The 21,839-nt window shown below is 32.3% G+C and overlaps 1 protein-coding gene across 1 annotated transcript in view; it reads right to left on the minus strand.

The window, feature by feature from the left end:
* The window catches only part of LOC129221541 (ligand-gated ion channel 4-like), a 131,404-nt gene that overhangs the window by 56,170 nt on the left and 53,395 nt on the right, over window positions 1–21,839 (minus strand). The window contains exons 3-4 of the mRNA XM_054856033.1: window positions 5,954–6,093; window positions 1,837–1,881 (exon numbers count right to left, since the gene is read on the minus strand). Coding sequence (XP_054712008.1) covers window positions 1,837–1,881; window positions 5,954–6,093 — 185 coding nt within the window. The remainder of the gene's footprint in view (window positions 1–1,836; window positions 1,882–5,953; window positions 6,094–21,839) is intronic.

Consider the following 21,839-nt stretch of genomic DNA (forward strand, 5'->3'; position numbering starts at 1 on the left):
ATCAGCCAAACCCATGTATTATTTGCCAATCTTGTGCCTTACTTCAAGTTTTGACTTGAAAAAAGTCTTGAACAGTCACGAAGAGCAAAGATAGTCAACAATACAACAATTGTCGCTATCGACAGGGAGTTGAGATGATACACTAAATACTGTATTGGGTTGAGGAAAGCCTTCGAACATGGAACTAAAAAGCTCATAACTCGTTTTTTATTCTACTTAGAAATTTGGAACCGGTGCCATCTTCAGCAGAAAAATCAGAGCTTTCGATGGACATATAATGTAAATATGTGCAAGTATTTTTTCATCACCATATTAGAGAATTTATACGAAAATTGTATTTTATTGCCCCCCCTAAGGGGGTTTTGCCCCCCATAACGGGGCGAAAACTACCCTATGTGTTATTCTGATGCATAAGTTATATTATTATAAAGTTTCATCAAAATCCGTTCAGTAGTTTTTGCGTGAAAGAGTAACAAACACCCATACATCCATACAGACAAACTTTCGCATATATAATAGTAGTAAGATTAGTCCATTGTATCTGCCAATGGTATCCCGATTCTACACTCTAGTGCTAGTTTTGTATATGTGTATAAGAGACATCAATACTCTTTTTGACAGGTGACATTGATGTTCTCGAAGAAAGATAGTACAGAGCTTTTTAAAGCACTAAACAAGGACATACACGGTGTAAAATATTAATTCATTATTTCAGTACTGAACCTTCTAAAATTCTGTTGAAAACCTGAGCAATATATTCAGAACATTAAATATTTCTGTAATTTTTCATGCGAAATAAGTATACGCTTTGTGACACCGTTATCTGCGTGATGTTAGAAATACTACAAACAGCGCCCTCTGAATGAGACTTTTTAGAGGCATTCAACTGTTTTCGATTCTTTTAGAAAACAAAATTAAAAATCAATAGCTTTTTTTTCTTAAAGACATTTATATCTCCGAAAAGAAGAAAACGGAAGCTATCTTTTTCCGAAAATTTCGCATTTGTGTAAGATTTGGCTAGCGTAATCAAAAGCTAAAGGAGCAAAACTAAAAACAAACTCTGACCTTCGTTCAATACGAACGGAATCATCTATTCAGCTATAAGCGGAAGATGTGGCAAATGTAGGCTAAAAAACAACAGCCTTTCATATCAACTTCCGATATCACTTTTCGTGAAACAGGGTATGAGCGATCTTCATTATGAAACGAGCTAAACACTATGTATTTCACTTGTATATCATTAATATTTATTTAGGCTCTTAATTTCTTTTACTACTTAATTTACCTGAAAGATGTTTTGTCAATAGAATTCTTAAAAAGAAAAAAAAACTTAGTAGATAAAAAGGCAAGTTATGTGCCTTTAGATTCTGCTCACTTCCTTCTTCCCAATGAATTGTGATATTTGTTAGCACATTTTCCACCATTAGAGATTTAAATTATGTGTTGAAGCAAATTTTAGCAAAATTGCGCCAATTCCTACTTTTTATCCATTCGCGCTGGTTTCACAACCATTGCGACTGCGGTAAAATATTTGTCAATTTACATTTTTGGATGTGTAAATGTTTTTACTACTATTTCAAACAAATGGAAGTTTTGAATAGTGAATGAGTCTGTAAACAAAATATTGCATTATCTTTGAAAATATTACACCAGAATGTTTGAAAATAGTTGCTGGCTTGGTGGATCCAAAAGAGACGTTGTCTTGTCTTTAGACAGACAGAGAGAGACATTAGACAGAGAACTTCTCTTTAAAGAGGAAGCAAACTGCTTCCTCTTTTTATTTTAAAGCCTATTCTGAATAAAAAAAAGGATAAAAATTTTTAAATTAACACTCACCTGTGTGATTCTACAACTGCTTGAAAGAATCCCTTTTCGTTCATCCTGAAATCAAAGTATTCTTTTAGCTACACACACAAACAAAATGCAGTTCAAAAAAAAAAAAAAAAAACATGCTAGTTCATGTGTTTTAAATTAAGCATTTTGATGAGCACACTTATGAGAATTTTTCAGATTCGGTTTCTCAAAAGTTCGACTTTCGAATTTCTAAGGGGTGTGAGAGGAGAGGATAAGAAGCAAAGAATCATAAGGAACCTATGGTCGCTGACGCGCTACATGCACACAAAGTCAGAAACTGAGGGATGCAAAACAGGTCCCAAATTTGTTACACAAAGATGATTTTACCCACCATTTTAGTTTTTAAGAAATATTTAGAGCAGTTGTTAAAAGTTACGGTTTGTAGTCGCTCTAATACACGCATCGCAACAAAGGCGCAGCGATTGATGACTCGTTATTGCAACAGAGAGTGCTTTGTGATTGCAACGCATGTATTACAGCTGCAGGCCGTAAATTTTATCAAAAGCTTTAAAACTTCTTAAGATATAAAATGTTGTGTAAAATTGTCTGTGCATTTATGTGAATACGTTATACTTTCCTACGCGAGTATATGCGTATGCATACGAATATTTTCTTATGTTTAAACCTATTTACTGTAAAAGCAATACGTATTACGTGAAATTATTATTTAATTTATATCTGCCTTATACTTAAAGATTAAGTGACTTTAAAAGAACAATATTCGTTAAGCCTAATATTATGACCACTTTACCCCATCTTACTTAAATTGTTCTAAAAAATTATCGAAAATAGATTCAGCTAACTGCTAATGAGTAAAGGTTTTTGAGACATGTAGGAAGCTTCCCATGCAGTCAATCTGTTCATAATTCTAACAAACAAATTTTCCTAAGGAAGTTAAAAGAGGTGTTTAGATTTTAAAAATTTTCATATTCACACAAAATATTTTTTTAGCATATAAAATTTTTCCACATTTAAAATTTTGTATTCAAAATGCAGCTTCTAACTACCCTACTCTAAAATAAAATTTTCACATTCATTTGAACATTTATTTCCAAGCTATAGCCATTTATTTGACGAATGACCACTTTACCCCACCAGACCCTATTGATCCACTAGTGCTTGTTATCAGTATAGAGACCATTTATTTATTTTTCTCAAACGGGCCATTTGATAAAATTTAAGGCAACTGCATGTGTATAAAAACAAATTCGCATATGTTTTTACCATTTGTGCTCATTGCTGAAAAAAAGAAATAAACACTTGAAAAGGAAGAACTTTTGGTATTATATTTCTTAAGACTTAAATTTGCTGTAGGGTGCGTCCAAACATGATGTCGACCGTTGAAGGGGATTTACGAAATAGTGAATCAGTGACAAGATTGGAGAGGGGAAGTGGCAAGGAGTGCGACATGGGGCATTTTGGTTAATTTACAAATTCTTAAAATCAGCTAGCAAAATAGTTGTTATTTAACTTGACATTCCATTTCCTTTAGGTTTATTTTAAAAAGTTAAAATGTTGTTTACTTCTGGTAATTTTATTTTTTATTCTCACTGAGCTTATTTTGCATTGAAACATATCGATGCTCATTAAGGTTTCAATGAGTTCGTTTCCGAAATTTAAAAAAATATTTTTTTCTCAGCATGCTTAAAATAATAGAATTCGACAAATTTTAAAATAGTTTGACAAAGTTAAATTATTTTTAACAATTATTTTATTCAGTGGGCAGATTCAATTTCAATTTTTATGCTTCTGCGCATGAGATTACAAGTGATAAACTGCCATTCACTGAGCAAGCGTAGAGCGCAATATTTAATTCACTTTTTAATTATCATATTGTGGAAACGCGGTAGACAGCAACGCATCGGCATTCAGCCCGCAAGAGGAGTAGCGTGAAAAGGTTAATTATTTTTGACGTCACAAAGACCACGCCTTGTTTGAAAAATTGGGCATTTAAAAAAATTAATTAAAAATTAAACGTTTTGAAAATAAAAGGTATTCCTCGCTCCATGGTTTTTCTTTTTGCTCATTCTATTAAATGCAAAGCCTAAAAGTAGTACTTTAGACTGATGGAAGCAACCCCACTGTCAAATGTCATTTAAACACGCAACAGCATTCTAAAACTGTAACCATAATCATTAAAGTTTGAAAACAAAATTCGAAATGTGATCTATGTATAACGCGGTGTTTTATTTATTAATTGTAAAATTACGAATGTGTTAATGTAGTTTCACTGCGATGCTTGACAGTGGTGGTGGAAATGTTATGGCGAAGTGCGGTGTTTTATGATAAAGGGAATAAAGGGGGGGGGGATGAAATTATTTCTAAAAAGTGTAACGTTATTTATGGGAAACCCCTTAGTGCGTTTTGAGCTCATTTAAAAAAAGAATGAGACTCAGGTACCATTTACCTTTGTGGTCAGCATTGCTTTCCGAACTTCAATGGGGTTGTCTCCTTTAGTCAAAAGTAGTACTTTTAGTGACTGAAATTGATAGTATAAGCAAAAAAAAAAACGTGGACTCTGAAAAATTTTTCGTTTTCCCAACAGTTATTTTTTAATTAACTTTTTTAAATGTACGATTTTTCAAACAAGGCGTGGTCTAGATGACGTCACAAATGATGCTTTTTCGCGCATCTTTGTACCGCGTTTCCACGTTATGATACTCAAGAAGCGAATTAAAATTGCACTCTACGCTTGCTATCAACCATATCGTTGCCAATACACGTGAGTAAAGATGCGAATTAAATATTTTGCTCTGTGAATGGCAACACAGAATGGCATTTCATCATTTGTGATGTCATCGGCAAGAAATGTAAACAATGAAAGATCACTGATTTAATTTTTTTTTTAAATAATAAACTTAAACAAAAATATTTAACAAATGGTTAGATGCTATGTTTTTAAGCATGTTCTTTCAGAAAAAAATACTTTTGAAGTATTGGAAACGACCCCATTTGCAGCTGCGCTTTTCTTGTAGAGCTCAAATTAGTCTCAAAGGAAAATATCATTTCTAATTCAGTATGAAGTTCAAATAAACAGAAAATGTATTCAGTAATTTTGTGAAAGTTCCAAGATTCAAATTGCTGATAAGAAAGTGCTTAAATATTTTACTATACTCCGTCACCATAACCAATGAGTTCTTTAGTTACCTTTCTTCTCAGCTTAACGTTTTTCCAAGCCCTCTGTTTTGCTAAAATGTTTGAATTTAACAAATTATAAATTATTAATATTTTGTAATCAATTTAAAACTAGTTAAAGAAAGTTAAATAAGTTGAGTAGGTGATAATATTTTCAACTTCCATATTATTTTCATCCAAATGTAGTATAGTCCGATCGCGGTCAAATGACCCTTGTCAATCATTTGACAAAACGAGTCCATTCCATAAAATAGGTAGAAAAGGAAGAAAGGACGCGTGGCATATTTTTGCGTTTCGCGACATTTTGGTGATATGGGGAAAAAATGCACTCCTAGTATATTTTCGTTGTTATTTTGTTCTGAAATGTTTAAGCTGCAGCATTAACTGCGTTGAGCTGGTGAAAAATAAAAATTACAAGCGTTATTGGTGCAACCCCTCGTTTGCCAATTTTAAATTTAAATCAACTATAGGATGCGTTGCAATCTCTGGCCAATTAGTGATGAAAGAGGTTAAGTCAAAAACCACCCGCTTACGCAATATGTGACCTGTTCAATGAGACATGTGTCTTGACAGCATGAAGTTTAAATATTTTACATCTTTCGCTAGTTTCTTAAATTCCAAGGTGACATATTCAAGCTCTAGAACCAATTACGCACTTGCAAATTCCGATCTTCAACTTTCCTCTCTATATACACCCTCCACGAAAATGGGCACTTCTGAAACAAGGCGGAGCCAGAGTCAGCTCTTCGCAGTCCGAATTTATTCCAGCAACATTGAACATTTCACGGTCAAAATGTCTCAACAAGATACCAATTCTTTCCGAGTTTCAACACGAAGAATTTTGCTTAATAAAGAATAAGCATGATGTGCAGACTCTTTCCGAGTTTGCACATCATGCTTATTTTTTATTAAGTAAATTACTTTAATCCTGAGAGATAATTAATGGGTGTAGTAGGATACTCACCAAGCCCAACAGGGCGAGTAGAGACAATCTAAAAACAACAGTCACCGGCTGTGCAGCTGATACGGAAGGACGGACGGCGGGATCGTAGTTGGACATCAGATAGCGAATCAGACGGTATTCTTGGTCGTCACCCCATGTCCCTGGGTAAGAGAGAAGCAACAATAAATTTAATAGTAAGCTTAGGGAAAGTTCAGCATTGAGACTTTTATTGCATTCTTCCAATGGTCAGTATCCTTATCATGCTGTTTACACACCAACGTGACAATGTGAAATATGCTGTTGTCGCACTTGTTGCTCTGACTTCAGAACAGCATCGACATATGAGGCAGTGAGAAGCAAAGGGATGTAAGTGGACATTTTCAAAATTTGAGTAAAACGCATATAAAGATAACTTCCTAGTTAGGTTTTCATTGATTTTTTTTTCTAAATCGTGCTGTACAGCAGCACTTATCAGGACTACTAGTACTATCTTTCGCCCGAAGACAGAGGAGAGGTTCACCTACCATTTGTACAGGCTAATTCCAAATTTTTTATTTTGCCACTTACATCCCTTTTCTTCTCACTGCCTCATATGAGGCTGTGAGAAGCAGAGTCAGATAAAAATCTTAAGTATCTACGCACGCAACTCAAAAGTATCTGCAAGCTAATCATTGTCTATCACGTAAAAAAAAGAAAATGGGGGATGTACGGATCCCCCCTTCCAAAAAAAAAGAAAAACATTTTTAATCATAAAAAATAAATACATTTTGTAAAAGTTCGTTGGCTAAAACAACGTTATAAAGCACAGAATTGCAAATAATTGCAGGTGTATGCTGTGAGGTTACAAGGAACTAATTTTCATGCCAATTATGTGAGCCTATGGATGCAAAGACCTAAGCTAAATTTCAAAATTTTAAAACTAAGCTTCTTTGTAAGCTCATATATTTTTTGGAATTATGTCTCCACTGCAAATCATACATTGGTTGTCACTACTCGATGCACAGGAGAAAAGGGAGGATTAACATTTTAGTAATTTTTTAACAGAAGGAAAAAAAGGATAGGTGGAAAACTAGAACATTACTCACGATTATGGCGAGATGCGCATGTCCGCAATGAATGTATCCGCAAAGCAGCAAAAATTTTCTTACAGCAGCGAATGTATCTGCGTCCGTCTATATTATCCAGCGATGATTACCATGTTTTACATTAGCAACATTAACTTTAAACAAATGAGAAGTAAAGAAGGAGAACCTGAATGATTGTCGCGAGATGCGCGTGCTCACAACGAATGTATCCACACAGCAGAGAATATATTCGCCTTACGCGCTTGCGTATATACTATTTATTTATAACTTTTACAAATTCATTAAATAATATCAGTTTAAAACAAATTAAAAGTAAGCAATAACAATTTGAACGATTATCGCGAAATGCGCGTGCCCGCAGCGAATGTATCAGTAGGGGAAAAAGGAGAGTTTCGCTGCAGCAGGCGGATCGCCGGATCAGATCCGCTTGCGACCTCCGCCTCTGACCTCCCCACCGTCTCTCAATCCGCCTGTGACCTTGGGTCGAGCCGCCTCCCCGGGGCCACCGCGTTTTCGCACGACCGCGTTTTCGCGCTTTGTCATGAAAGATTAAGAGGGTTTAGTTTCGGTTTCGGAAAAAGTTTTTGGACTTTGTCGTTTTCACTTTTAGGGAATGGCAACACTTTGTAGAAGATTAGGAGGTTTTTCACTTTTTGGATGGCAACACCAAAGTTTTTAGTTTTCGAGTGGCAACATTTATTGCTATGTTTTTACTTTTCGATTTTTACTTTCAAGAACGTTCGTGGCGCCATCTATCGGGACTCTGAGTTTTTTTTCTGGACTTAGAATATTTCTGCGAATTTAATTATTTTTATTTTACAGAGTGTCCGGAATCGAACACCCAAACTTTGAGTTAGCAAAAACGTATGCTAACCACTATGCTATATTTTCCATTACTCTTTCAGTCTTAATGTGAATCTGTACCATGACAACGAATATTACAATTTAATTAATTTTAAAACCATCAATTAATTTACTCTTTAGTACTAATCATGGCACATCATTAACTAAATTTCAGCTCATAATTGAAACTATCATCATTATTATTATTTTTCATAATAACAAAGTTTTTCACTTAAGTAAAGATTTATTTAAATACAAGCCATTCGAGATTTTAGATTTATTTCAATGCTTTGTGGACTTGAAATATATTTTAAACTTTAATTTTCTTTTTCATGCATTTCAAACTTTATCATTTTTTTTTACAACATTGATTCTTTGCATGAATTTCAAAACTTTCAATCAATTTACTCTTAGCATTAATTCACACTTATCATTAACAAATTTTCACGGAATTTTTTAAAATCATCTTAAATATGTTATTTTCTTTTTTTTTACTTTTATACAACAAAATATTTTTTCTTACTTGTTAAATTTTCTTAACTAATTTTTTTTCTTTGTCCAATTTACAAAATAATTTTTCTAACTTGTAAAAATTTCGAAGAAATAATTTTCTTATCTATTTTTTTCTTACTCGTAATTTTTTTTTTTATTGCGAATAAAAATGAAATCAAAATTTTTTTATTCTTTTTTTACTTTCATACAACAAAATATTTTTTCTTACTTGTTAAATTTTCGAAGAAATAATTAACTTAAATATTCTTTCATACATTTTGAACTTTAACGTTTTTTCCTGTCATTTAGCACTTTGATTATTTTTTTTCACTATTTTAGCGTTTTTCAATTATTTTCAGTCTTTAACTATTTTCTTACTTTTTAGTCTTTAACTAATTTCAAGCATTTCAGACTTAGATTATTTTTTCGTGATTTCGATTTTTTTTTTTAGTATATTTTTGAGTTTGATCATTTTCTCGCTTGTTTTTACTTTATCGTTTTTTTTTTCCGATATTTTTAAACTTAGAAATTTTTCACAATTAGTGACAGGAATCGAACCCTCAAATTTTTCGAAACATTATCAGGTCTACAATTTTCATCCAACTAATTTAATTTAAAAACTTGCAATCAATTTACTCTTAGTAGTAACTAACACTTATCATTAACAAATTTTCACGGATTTTAAAAAAATCAACTGAATTAATTTTTTTTCAGTAAGCAAATTTCGCACTCAAGTTACATTTCATCACTACATATGCTTTTCAAGAGTTTCATTTAATTTATCACATTTTATTTAATCAACACTAATAATTGTTTTTTTGATTAGTATTTAACTTAGTCATTTCATCGCATAGTATTTTACTTTATTATTTATTTATTTTTTTTTTCATACAAGCACTCTTGTTAGAATAAAACAAAATTTTCACGAAGTAGATTCACTTTGACTATTTCATTTTCCCAATAATATTTTATTTTACTTTACCATACTTTACTATTTTACTTACTGCGTTTTACTATTTATCATTCATTACAGCTTTTCCAAAATATTACTTTATAACCAACTAATTTCATTAACATAATTTTCATTACAATTTATAAATTTCAGTTTTATTTAATTACTTTTACCTACGGTAAAATAAAACACATCACATAAAAATGTTAAACATCAATGAAGAAAATGTTAAAATTATAAGTCGAGTGTCAAAACTTCATGTCTACAATCCTACAAATTTTAAAAATAGACTCACCGAAAAATAACTTCTACTGAAATTAATTTCAAAACTTACTATCAATTTACTCTTAGCATTAATAAACACTTATCATTAAGAAATTTTCATGGATTTTAAAAATCATCTTGAATAATTTTTTCATGTAAGCAAATTTCGCGCTCAAGTTACATTTTATCACTACATATGCTTTTCAAGAGTTTTATTGAATTTATCACATTTTATTTAATCATTTTTTGATAAGTATTTAACTTGGTCATTTTATCGCTTAGTATTTAACTTAATCATTTTCTTGCTTGTTTTTACTTTATCGTTTTTTTTTTCTTTCCCAATATTTTTAAACTTAGAAATTTTTCGCAATTAGTGACAGGAATCGAACCCTCAAATTTTTCGAAACATTATCAGGTCTACAATATTCATCCAACTAATTTAATTTAAAAACTTGCAATCAATTTACTCTTAATAGTAATTAACACTTATCATTAACAAATTTTCACGAATTTAAAAAAATCAACTTATTTAATTTTTTTCCAGTAAGCAAATTTCGCACTCAAGTTATATTTCATCACTTTATATGCTTTTCAAGAGTTTCATTTAATTTATCACATTTTATTTAATCAACTCTAATAATTATTTTTTGATTAGTATTTAACTTAGTCATTTTATCGCATAGTATTTTACTTTATTATTTTTTTTTTCATACAAGCACTCTTGTTAGAATAAAACAAAATTTTCAACCTTCAAGAATTAGAATCACTTTGACTATTTCATTTTCCCAATAATATTTTATTTTACTTTAACAACTAATTTCTTTAACAAAATCGATATCATTTATTTTAGTCTTTATCCTTTTCGAACGATACATTCAAATGGTCTATACGTTAAATTAAGAAACTTAATCTTAAATTTGACAAAATAAGTTATAACTAAATACTGAGTAAAATTAAGTACAAAAAAAAAACCTTTTTGATATGAAATCCCTCAAGTACCAGCTATCGCGAAGTTATTTAAAAACAATGAATGAAATTGTAATAAGTGGATTGTTAATTATAACTCAATCTCACAAATTACAACTACACGCATGTTTTATTTGAAATCGCTGCATACGGCTGGCTGCCCATCGTCGATTTGCAGAAGGCATGCAGTAATATCGGCAAATCAACCCGGCTGTTGAAAAAAAGCTACCCTGATCCTACAGAACTTCGGATCGTCCACACACACCGATGCGAATTGAGGAAATAACTTTATCAATATTGCTATCTACCCCTTTACCGATAACAGATAACAAATCCCACGTGCGAGTATTATTCACCTCTAACCTACATCTTTCAAGTGAAGTCACTGTTTCTTCTGACCAATTAAAATTAGTTCACGTTTCTCAAACGTCACAGCAAATCTCAATCATAGATCGTCAGTAGCCTGATGCCAGGTTTCCAAACAAAATTTTAGATTTTAATTCGTAGTTTCGAATTAATTTCTTTTTCATTTCAAACTTATAAAAAAAATTTCCAACTTGTAAGAATATTTCTTTCAAAAACAGATTTTTGATTCAGAACAGTATTTTTTCAAACTTGTAATATTTTTCTACTTAGAAAATGAAATCAAGTATTTTTTTTTCTTCAATCATATAAAATGTTTTTAAGACATAATTTCTCAAACTTGTAATATTTTTCCACAAATTAAAAAAAATCTTTTTTTTTTTCAATCATATAAAAATAAATTTTTAATCTTACAAAAATAAATTTTTCCGCAAAAATATTTTTTTCAAAACAAAAAAAATAATAATAATATTTTTGTAACATATTATTTTTTTTTCTTTTCAATCTTTTTTTTTTTTTGCAAAACTTTTCAAACTTACAAAATAAAATTTTTTTCAACTGAATCTTCAAACGCAATGATTTAATTAAATTTAAAACTCAATAACACTTTACTCTTAGTATTAATAACCAATAGCACTTAACCATTTACTCTTTGCACTCTAAGTATTAATTAACACACACGCATTACAAATAATAATAATAATAATGTTTAAGATCCTTACAAATCATCCACTCAAGCTTTCAAATAACCATCTAGCATGTTATTGTTCATTTGTGTGAGTGAACTTGTAATTAAACTTTACTCATCAACCGAAATTATAAGCGAAAATATCACATTTTTAGCACTTAATGTAATCATACTATTAACAAATTGGTTTTAACTTTGAATTTATGAAAAATAAAAACTATTACACACTTAGTAACATATCTATCGATATTATTTCATGACAAATCACAAATAGGTGAGGGTCTTTTATTGATCATGTAACCAACTAAGTTAAGAAAGAGCGTTCTTATCTCATATGAGAATTTGAAGGTCTATATTAAAATGTTTCTCCAATATAAGTATATAGACACGTACGAGTTTGTGTATGTGAATATAACTGTGTATTGTTTTCAAACCATTGACATGTTTAAGCTTTACAGTTCTAATTTTGACTTTCCACTTAGCATTAGTCGAAGTCCTTCGCATGTATTAATCTATTGAAATATCACAAAAATTATATTTTCATTCAGTCTTAATTACAAAACCATACAATAAGATGAAGACAACGCCGATAGTATAAAGATTACTTACAAGAAAGTGCATATAAAAAATATATGTAAGAGTGATTTCAAAGTATAATCCATCAACCATCTTCAACAACTCAATAAAAACACAAATCTCTTTTAAAATGATAAACACAATTTATTCACACACACAGTAAAAGACAATTAAATAAACTTACATCTTTAAATAAAACTCTTCAAAACTTTCAAGCATATTTTTAACATCGATTGCATCAAATAAATCAGACACAAGACATTTTAAACATGGATTATCAACATTCAAAGTAACGAAGTCACGAACCAAGTTTTAACAATTAACATTATAAAGAGCCAGTTCGAAAAAAGTGTCGAACTTTCGACCCCTTGTTAATGATTCACATTCATGCACTCTCATGTAAAAAATGAATCCATTTTTACAAAATCCACACATTCTTTTTTAGAAAGGTAGTTTATGTTGCGTATGAGCTCATCAAATAGACACTTACGTAAAGAATCAGCCAATTTACCAACTTCTTGTGATGTATATGTGCTGATTTTATCACATCGACAATCACAGGGATATTTATTCTCAATTTCCGAAAGGATGTACTCTTTTAGAGTATAAGTCATAAGTTTCTCTTTGACACTACGTGAGATACAAGGGGACGCGTAACACAATTTGCAAATTGACATGACCAATTACACGTGATTGACATGTCATGCGCGAGATGCGAAAACGTCATCGGCATTCGATGTGATGTGAAAACCTGTTGCCATCTTAAAATTACTCGTAGTAGGTCAGGATGAAGTTGGAAGTCAAAGTGTTGGCATTTTCTAAAAATCTGAATACTGTGGAAAACAACTCAACTCTGCTCAAAAGTTCGTGTGATTTCGGAAATTGAGAAAAAATATCCCTGTGATTGTCAATGTGATATAATCAGCACATATACATCACAAGAAGTTGGTAAATTGGCTGATTCTTTACGTAAGTGTCTATTTGATGAGCTCATACGCAACATAAACTACCTTTCTAAAAAAGAATGTGTGGATTGTAAAAATGGATTCATTTTTTACATGAGAGTGCATGAATGTGAATCATTAACAAGGGGTCGAAAGTTCGACACTTTTTTCGAACAGGCTCTTTATAATGTTAATTCTTAAAACTTGGCTCGTGACTTCGTTACTTTGAATGTTGATAATCCATGTTTAAAATGTCTTGTGTCTGATTTATTTGATGCAATCGATGTTAAAAATATGCTTGAAAGTTTTGAAGAGTTTTATTTAAAGATGTAAGTTTATTTAATTGTCTTTTACTGTGTGTGTGAATAAATTGTGTTTATCATTTTAAAAGAGATTTGTGTTTTTATTGAGTTGTTGAATATGGTTGATGGATTATACTTTGAAAGAATATTTAAGTTAATTATTTCTTCGAAAATTTAACAAGTAAGTAAAAATATTTTGTTGTATGAAAGTAAAAAAAAAAAAAATGATTTCATTTTTATTCGTAATAAAAAAAAATTACGAGTTAGAAAAAAATAATTAAGAAAATTATTTCTTCGAAATTTTAACAAGTTAGAAAAAATATTTTGTTGTATGAAAGTAAAAAAAAAATAGTTAAGAAAATTATTTCTTCGAAATTTTTACAAGTTAGAAGAATTATTTTGGAAATTTGACAAAGAAAAAAAAATTAGTAAAGAAAATTTAACAAGTTAGAAAAAAAATTTTGTTGTATAAAAGTAAAAAAAAGAAAAAAAACATATTTAAGATGATTTTAAAAAATTCCTTGAAAATTTATTAACGAAAAGTGTGAATTAATGCTAAGAGTAAATTGATTGCAAGTTTTGAAATTCATGCAAAGAATCAATGTTGTAAAAAAAAAATGATAAAGTTTGAAATGCATGAAAAAGAAAATCAAAGTTTAAAATATATTTCAAGTCCACAAAGCATTGAAATAAATCTAAAATCTCGAATGGGTTGTATTTAAATAAATCTTTACTTAAGTGAAAAACTTTGTTATTATGAAAAATGATAATAATGATGATAGTTTCAATTATGAGCTGAAATTTAGTTAATGATGTGCCATGATTAGTACTAAAGAGTAAATTAATTGATGGTTTTAAAATTAATTAAATTGTAATATTCGTTGTCATGCTACAGATTCACATTAAGACTGAAAGAGTAATGGAAAATACAGCATAGTGGTTAGCATACGTTTTTGCTAACTCAAAGTTTGGGTGTTCGATTCCCGACACTCTGTAAAATAAAAATAATTAAATTCGCAGAAATATTCTAAGTCCAGAAAAAAAATACTCAAATTCCCGATAGATGGCGCCACGAACGTTCTTAAAAGTAAAAATCGAAAAGTAAAAACATAGCAACAAGTGTTGCCACTCGAAAACTAAAAACTTTGGTGTTGCCATCCAAAATGTGAAAAACCTCCTTATCTTCTACAAAGTGTTGCCATTCCCTAAAAGTAAAAACGACAAAGTCCAAAAACTTATTCCGAACCGAAACTAAACCCTCTTAATCTTTCATGTCAAAGCGCGAAAACGCGGTCGTGCAAAAACGCGGCGGCCCCGGGGAGGCGGCTCAACCCAAGGTCACAGGCGGAGGTCACAGGCGGATTGAGAGGCGGTGGGGAGGTCAGAGGCGGAGGTCGCAGGCGGATCTAATCCGGCGATCCGCCTGCTGCAGCGAAACTCTCCTTTTTCCCCTACTTGTATCCGCACGTCAGCGGATGTATCCGCGCACGGCGTGTTTAAAAGTAAAGTCTTCAAATTATAAAGCTTTTTTTTTTTTTTTTTTGAGCGAATAAGAAAAGCAAATAGTTAAGCGATTTGAACAAGGAGACACATTTATTCAAATGTAAAAATCCAATCACAATCACATGCACTACGTAAGACAAAAGTTATGCTGCTGTTACAATCAGCGTAAAAGCAACATCACTTGTTCCTAATAGACTGTTTCTATGGTTGTAAAACCTGCATCAATGATTTATTTGCATTGAATAACGAATTCCTGAATCAACTACTGTCTTGTTCATAAAAAAAGTTGTTGTTGCAATATCAAACTCATTCAGGCAAAAACAATGTAAGAAAGTTTCACTAAATGTGCAAATATGGCGTACTTATTGTTCCATTCTTTTTGACTTTCCTTGGAAAACTTGGATTCCCCTCATTGCAAACAGTGGCAGACTGGTACAGATATTTTGGTCTGAGCTTTTCACGTAAATGACAGACAGCAATCAAGGTCTTTCGGATGAAAGCAGTTTTAACGATAGAAGAAAAATGTCAATGAATCGGCGATTCAGTCGGCAGGTCATTGACAACAATGACCTGCAGAGAAAATAAACTACTAACTTTTCCATCGCCGTTGCAACTGACATGAATCCATTATAGGGTTGTCTTATAATCAAGTTTATTAACCATCATTTTAGAAAATCGATTAAATGTTCAGTATAATTATAAACGATAGAAGTTCTGTCTCTGTTTTAGTTACGTACCGTAAAGTAGACAAGATACAAGTAGCCCTCAAACAATCACTACTTTGACATCACACTGTAAAAACGATTCAGAAAAGTTCCTGGAAAATAATGGGCAGCTGATGTGTGCCCGATTTCTGCCAGTAATATATCTTACAAAAACCAGGAACGATTTCCGCTAAATATCAGTATTCTTTTTAAAGACTATGGAGATCTCACCGGTTAAAACCAGTCTAAAGCCTTTATGGAAAATTCGGTAGGTTTTATGCAATTGATTAAAACCATCCAAAGTTACTACGAAGGCTCCAGTGGTATCAATGCAGCCATGGCCAAAATGCTAAGGTATAATTACAAGTAGGAAGCAAGCATTTTCCTTGCCTGCAATTCTTGTGTTGCGAAGATGCAACTATCCAGAGAATCATTCGTCTCATTTAGAGCTTAGTCAACCTGGACGGCCGTAATCGAACTAAAGACGATACACTTGATAAATACACTCAGTTAATCTCTAAACTGGTAATTAAAAATATTTTCACACCATTGAGGAGTTTGCATTCGTGAAACATAAAGCAATTTAGGAGACTTTTTTTGTGGAGATACTTGATTTTGCGGGGAAATAGGTGAAAACCCGTGAAATCCCGCAACGATACATGGAAATAATCAGTGACGTTTCGGAAATTTTTTACAGTGCATATTAGTTGCTAGACACATGGGTCCATTGCAATTTTACGTCTAACATGGGTTTTGACGCTATATGTACTGCTTAAACTGTCAAGAGCATTGCTTCCTGTTCCAAAACTACTGTCGTATTTAGGTTTTCAGTCAAGATGGGAAAGAAAACAATCCATGTAACACATTTTGAAGGAAAACGATTCCCCCATCTGCAAGTTTCTGAGAGAAATGGTGGGATGTAGATAATATCAAAAGTCAGCGTTGTTTCCGTTTATACGTTTTAGAAAATACTTTTTGGGAGAAAAAAGGATCCAGCTTTTTGGTATAAAACTACGATAAACAGAAATGTATGAATTTTGTTACTAAGGCGAAATTCAAAGGCGAGATTACTACTTATATTTTTTTGTTTTAATTTTGTGAAACTTTCAATCAGACTCGAACCCACTGTGCATACAACAGCCTTACTTAGTGGACCTTTAAATTCATTTCTTATTATTTGTTATCAATTTTTAGTCACCAATAAATAAGTGTAGTTGGAAACAAAATGTTGATTCCTTAATGTACTATCACAGCTTAAAATTTAGCAGTTTTAGTTGACAGAATTGCCTTAAAGTCTGACAGAGTTTGAAGCATTAAAAATGATCAAAAAATACATAATGACATCTTCTAATAGAGATACCCATTTGCCTTAGATTTCTCTGATTCACATGTCTCTTACAAACACATTAGTAGTTCTGTAGAAAACGACGTTCTAAATGGGGGGATTTCCTTCAGTCAAAAGTACTAGTTTAGTCATTGAAATGGAGAAAATGAGCAAAAAAAAAAAAAAAAAAAAACATGGACACAGAAAATACTTCCATTTTCCCAACAGGTTTTTTTTAAATTAATTTTTTAAATGTCCGATTTTTCAACCAAGGCGTGGTCTTTATGACGTCACAAATCATGCACTTTGCCGCATCTTTCTACTGCGTTTCCACGTTATGATAATCAAGCAGCGAATTAAAATTGCGCTCTACGCTTGCTACCAACCACATCGTTGCCATTACACGTGAGTAAAGATGCAAATTAAATATTTTGGACTGTGAACGGCAACACTGAATAGCATTTCATCATTTGTGATGTCATCGGTAGAAGCGTTAAACGATGAAAGAGCAACGATTTAAGTTATTTTTTTAAATATTAAACTTAAAGAAATTATTTAAAAAATGGTCAGATTCTATGTTGTTAAGCATGGTCTTTCCGAAAAAAATACTTTTAAAATTTTGGAAGCGACCCCATTGTGCATTTCAATCTTAATCTTGTAAACAGGTTGTGGTTCTGATTTTCAGTCAATGTTGTTACCCATGCATCTCAAGGGCTGCGTAGAAAATGCAAAGAATGCTTTCACGTGACTCGGGACATGACATCCGCAGACATGTTGTACATAAAGAAAAGCTTTGACTAGTAGCTTTTCAATCTTGTTCTCAAGCCAGTGGTTGCTCTAATTAATTGCAGTTTATTTTTAGGACATGTTTCTTTTGTATGCAGGAGTAAAGTATGCAAATAATACCTTACAATGCATGGATCAGGGTAAATCGGTTAGAATGTGTTTGTTCCGCCTGCACTCTTTTCATCTCACCCTAGCACTCGAAACAGTGGTTGCAGTGGCGGCGATTGGGGGGGGGGGGCAACCTCCCCCACTTTTTATGGTTCTTTTGTTTCTAATTTAAGAACCAAAACTAGAAATTATACAAAAAGCAGAAACGTCAAAATTTTCGGAACATAATTATTTGTTTTACTTTGTATATCTCTTAATGAAACATTATTTAGTACAAGCAGTAACTTTTAGTTTATGTATTCATTGTTTAGATATTAGTAAACCAATTGTTTTACTTAAACATGCCATACTAGTTCAATGAAACTATATTCTTAAGTGTTTATGACATCTCAAAACACTTTAAAGTAAATAATGTAAGTCTAATTTATGTCTAAGTGTTTCTTCGGAGAAAGTTATTGTGCACAAACTTCATCAAAATCTTCATAAAAACGTGAGTTAAGTTGCTAGATTTACATCAGTTACCACTCACATGCTCTCAAAACCAGCCCTAGTAAAATTTTGTACTCCCCCCCCCCTTTTTTTTTGCTGCCGCTAAAAGTTATATGGCAGTTGTCTTTTTTTGTCCCCCCCACCACCATTTTTTATTTCCAATCGTCGCCTCTGAGTGGTTGTGATGCTAATTTGTCATTTATTGCTATGCCCATATATATTTTTCACTGGGTGAATATTAGAAAGATTCCTTCCACGTGGATCAATACGCCATCAGCTTACAGTGGAGTGGAACACAACGCCGTGCTCCAACACTGTTTAATCATAATTATCTTCTCCTTGCAGTGGGTGTGATAGTCATTTGCCAACCATTTTTGAGAGCCACGAATTTTTTGTGGTGCTCAAAGAATGCCATCAACGCTAAGAATGCCGTCACATGACTTAAAGACATGACATCAGCATACATTTGGGTTGAACACAACGACCTGCCCGCCTGCGGCCGCCACCAAGCATTTCCAGCTTCATGAATCCATCAGTCAATCAAATTTCTCCAGCCGAAACGACAACGATTGCCAGAGATCCTGACACGATTCGCAGCAAGTGCAGGCGATGAGAGCGCGATAATTCATTTCAAACGATATGGATATTTCTCCGCCCTCGTGCTCCCCGGAGGGGAAATAGATGAAAAAACGGAAACACGAGAGCCCCTTCGTTGACGAAAAAGAACGCGAGCGAAAAAAGAGAATCCTCATTAGCTTCCGTTTTGTTCTTCTCTTTCTGGCGCTGCTTGCGTCAGACGGAGTGGCTATTTCCATCCCAACCATCGTAGAAGATTGCGTAACCGTTCGAAAGAACGTCCGGAGCAAGCCATTCTTCTTCTTTTCTCGTAGTTACTCTAGCATACCTGAAGATGCAGTGGCTTGCGGCTTCCTTGATGTTTACTTAACAATTAGACATAGACGAGTGATGACGTGTCTCCGTTTAAAACATTTAAAAGTGACGCTCAACTTTTTAACTTCCCCTTCAGAACTTCGCTGACGAACGAAAGTTTCCAGAGAAGAGCAATGTTCTTGAAAACACGAGGAAATATTTTAAAACCAAATAACGTTGCTTGCATAAGTAGAAATCTAAAAAGTTTTCCACTTTTAACTCCTAAAAAGTCATTTAGAAGATTGTTTTTCCCCACAAAAAATGTAATTTTTAAAATTTACTCTAAGACCTGGAACTTTCTTTTTCTTGCAATGCTTAGATGGTTCTGCTTAGAAAATGAATTGGTTTTCTTGGCATCATTTTTCTTTTAAAACACTTTTAGACGCAATGAGAAGCAAAAAGATGTAAGTAGAGGTTTTACAATTTTGTGCAAAATAGCGCTTAAAGTTTAGATCCCTAGTAGACTTTTATTGAAAATTGTTTCAAAATAATGCTGTATTTCAGCACCTACCAGGGCCACTAGTACTATCTCTTGCCCCAAACAGAGGAGACGTTTCCCTATTATTTCTACAGGTAAACTATAAATTATGATTTTGGCATCATCCATTTGCTTCTCAATGTGTCATTTCAAACCTTAGACAAATTTAGTTGCACGTACAGCTTTAAGAATGGTGTTTCTTTCATGATGGCTATGCGGCCGTTAAAAACAAATGATAAAACAAACTACGTTATTAAAACACGATTTTGAAAAACTATAGCAATATTTTTTACTATTCTTGTATTGTACGAACGTTACTTTTTATCATTTTTGTTTCGTTGTTTGTACTCAAAGTTTAACGTTTCTACATCTTCAATTAAAATTCTTAATTTTTCATTTAAAACAGCTTTTATGATCAGTGTGCCTGCAGTCTCACAGGTTGTAAAAGTTCACACATAAATCAAATACATTCGCTCTTCATCTGTCATCAAGAAGTAAAAAATTCTCTGAGACTAAAAATCAAGGTGGAATGGAGGAATTCAAGTCAAAAATTTCTCAGATCCCCAGTTTAAAAATAGTTTAAGTGGGAGACTCCCGCCCGCGTGAACAAATTCATCAAAACCGCCTTTGCAGACTGAGCATAAGACGTCATTAACCCAGTGATGTAAACGTTGCTTCATTGATGCCACCAAAGTGTGCCAAAACGTATTTTTTATCTTTTTTTTTTTGCGGTATCTACTCAAAACTTCCAAAACTGCGAATTAAGAAAATGTTTTAGACACCTATTTATTTATTTTTAATTTATTTATTTGTTTACTTATTTATCATTATTATTTTAAAAACACTTAAATCGTAGACCTCACATTTTTGAACTTTTTACTTCTGCACCGGTCAGAAGAATCTTAATGTTTATACTAATAAAGCTTTGAATAAGTTTAACCTACGTATCTCTTTAAAAGTAGCTTTCGTAAAAAAATAATAATAATAATTTAATGCCTTTTATTTTAAGTATGATAACATTTTCATAAAAATGTTAACTATTCCAAAAAAAAACCTCTGAGTTATAGAACGATTGTATCACAATATAAGGAAGAAAATACGAAATCGCTTAGAGAAAATCGAATAAAAAGCACTAAAAATATTTTCAAGTAGACAGGGAAAGCTAACATTGATGCACTTACGACTCAGTATTCAATTTCTAATGATCCTTTTTACATTTTGAAACAAAAACGTACCTTAGTACTATTATTTTTGCTACAGAGCAAAATAATTTTCTATAGTCAACGAGGTAAAAAAAATGCGTAATCTGTGCAAAGGAACCGGACTATCATCATATCTCGAGCTGCAGAGGAACCTTTAGAATTATAAATAGAACAGCTCAGTTGAAATTGTCAAGATATTAGCGAGTTCTACTTAGTTTGAGCATATTTGATGAAGTTTAATCCCAGTTTAATCCCGTACGATCAATGACAATTCGTGGAATCTTGGACAATGGAAGTATCAGCTTCCGCTATGGTAGAGCATAGTGACAATTCATAAACCAAATGAAGCGGGAGAAGTTGATATGAGGCAGTGAGAAGCAAAGAGATGTAAGGGTCAAAATTAAAATTTTGGAGATAACCAGTCCAAACGGCAGGATAACCTCTCCTCTGTTTCAAGGCAAGAAATAGTGCTAATAGTTCTTGTAGTTGCTGCTATACAGCGTGACTTAGAAAAAAGAAATTCAATGAAAGCCTAACTAGGATCTGAACTTTAAGCGCGTTTTACGGGAAACTTTAAAAAGTTCACTCACCTCCCTTTTCTTCTCACTGACTGATGTGTATTAATATCATCCAATATTAACATGAAAAAGGGAGGAGAATTTTCCATTGTGCAGTCTTTTACTTGTTTGCTTGTTTTTCCAATAATAGACAAATAATTTTGAATCATCTTTTGTTACGGAAAATGTCTGTTTGTTACTTTTGACACCATTACTACCAGTTTAGAGGAAAATAGCAGCTCTGTTCTTGACTTCTCTCCTCTTGCTTGATTGTAAGCATGTATCGTCCCAGATTTGCTAATTGATCGATGATCAAATTTCATGCGATATAACATGACTTTTTACCATGCA

Source organism: Uloborus diversus, chromosome 4 (assembly GCF_026930045.1).
Source record: "Uloborus diversus isolate 005 chromosome 4, Udiv.v.3.1, whole genome shotgun sequence".
Taxonomy (NCBI): domain Eukaryota; kingdom Metazoa; phylum Arthropoda; class Arachnida; order Araneae; family Uloboridae; genus Uloborus; species Uloborus diversus.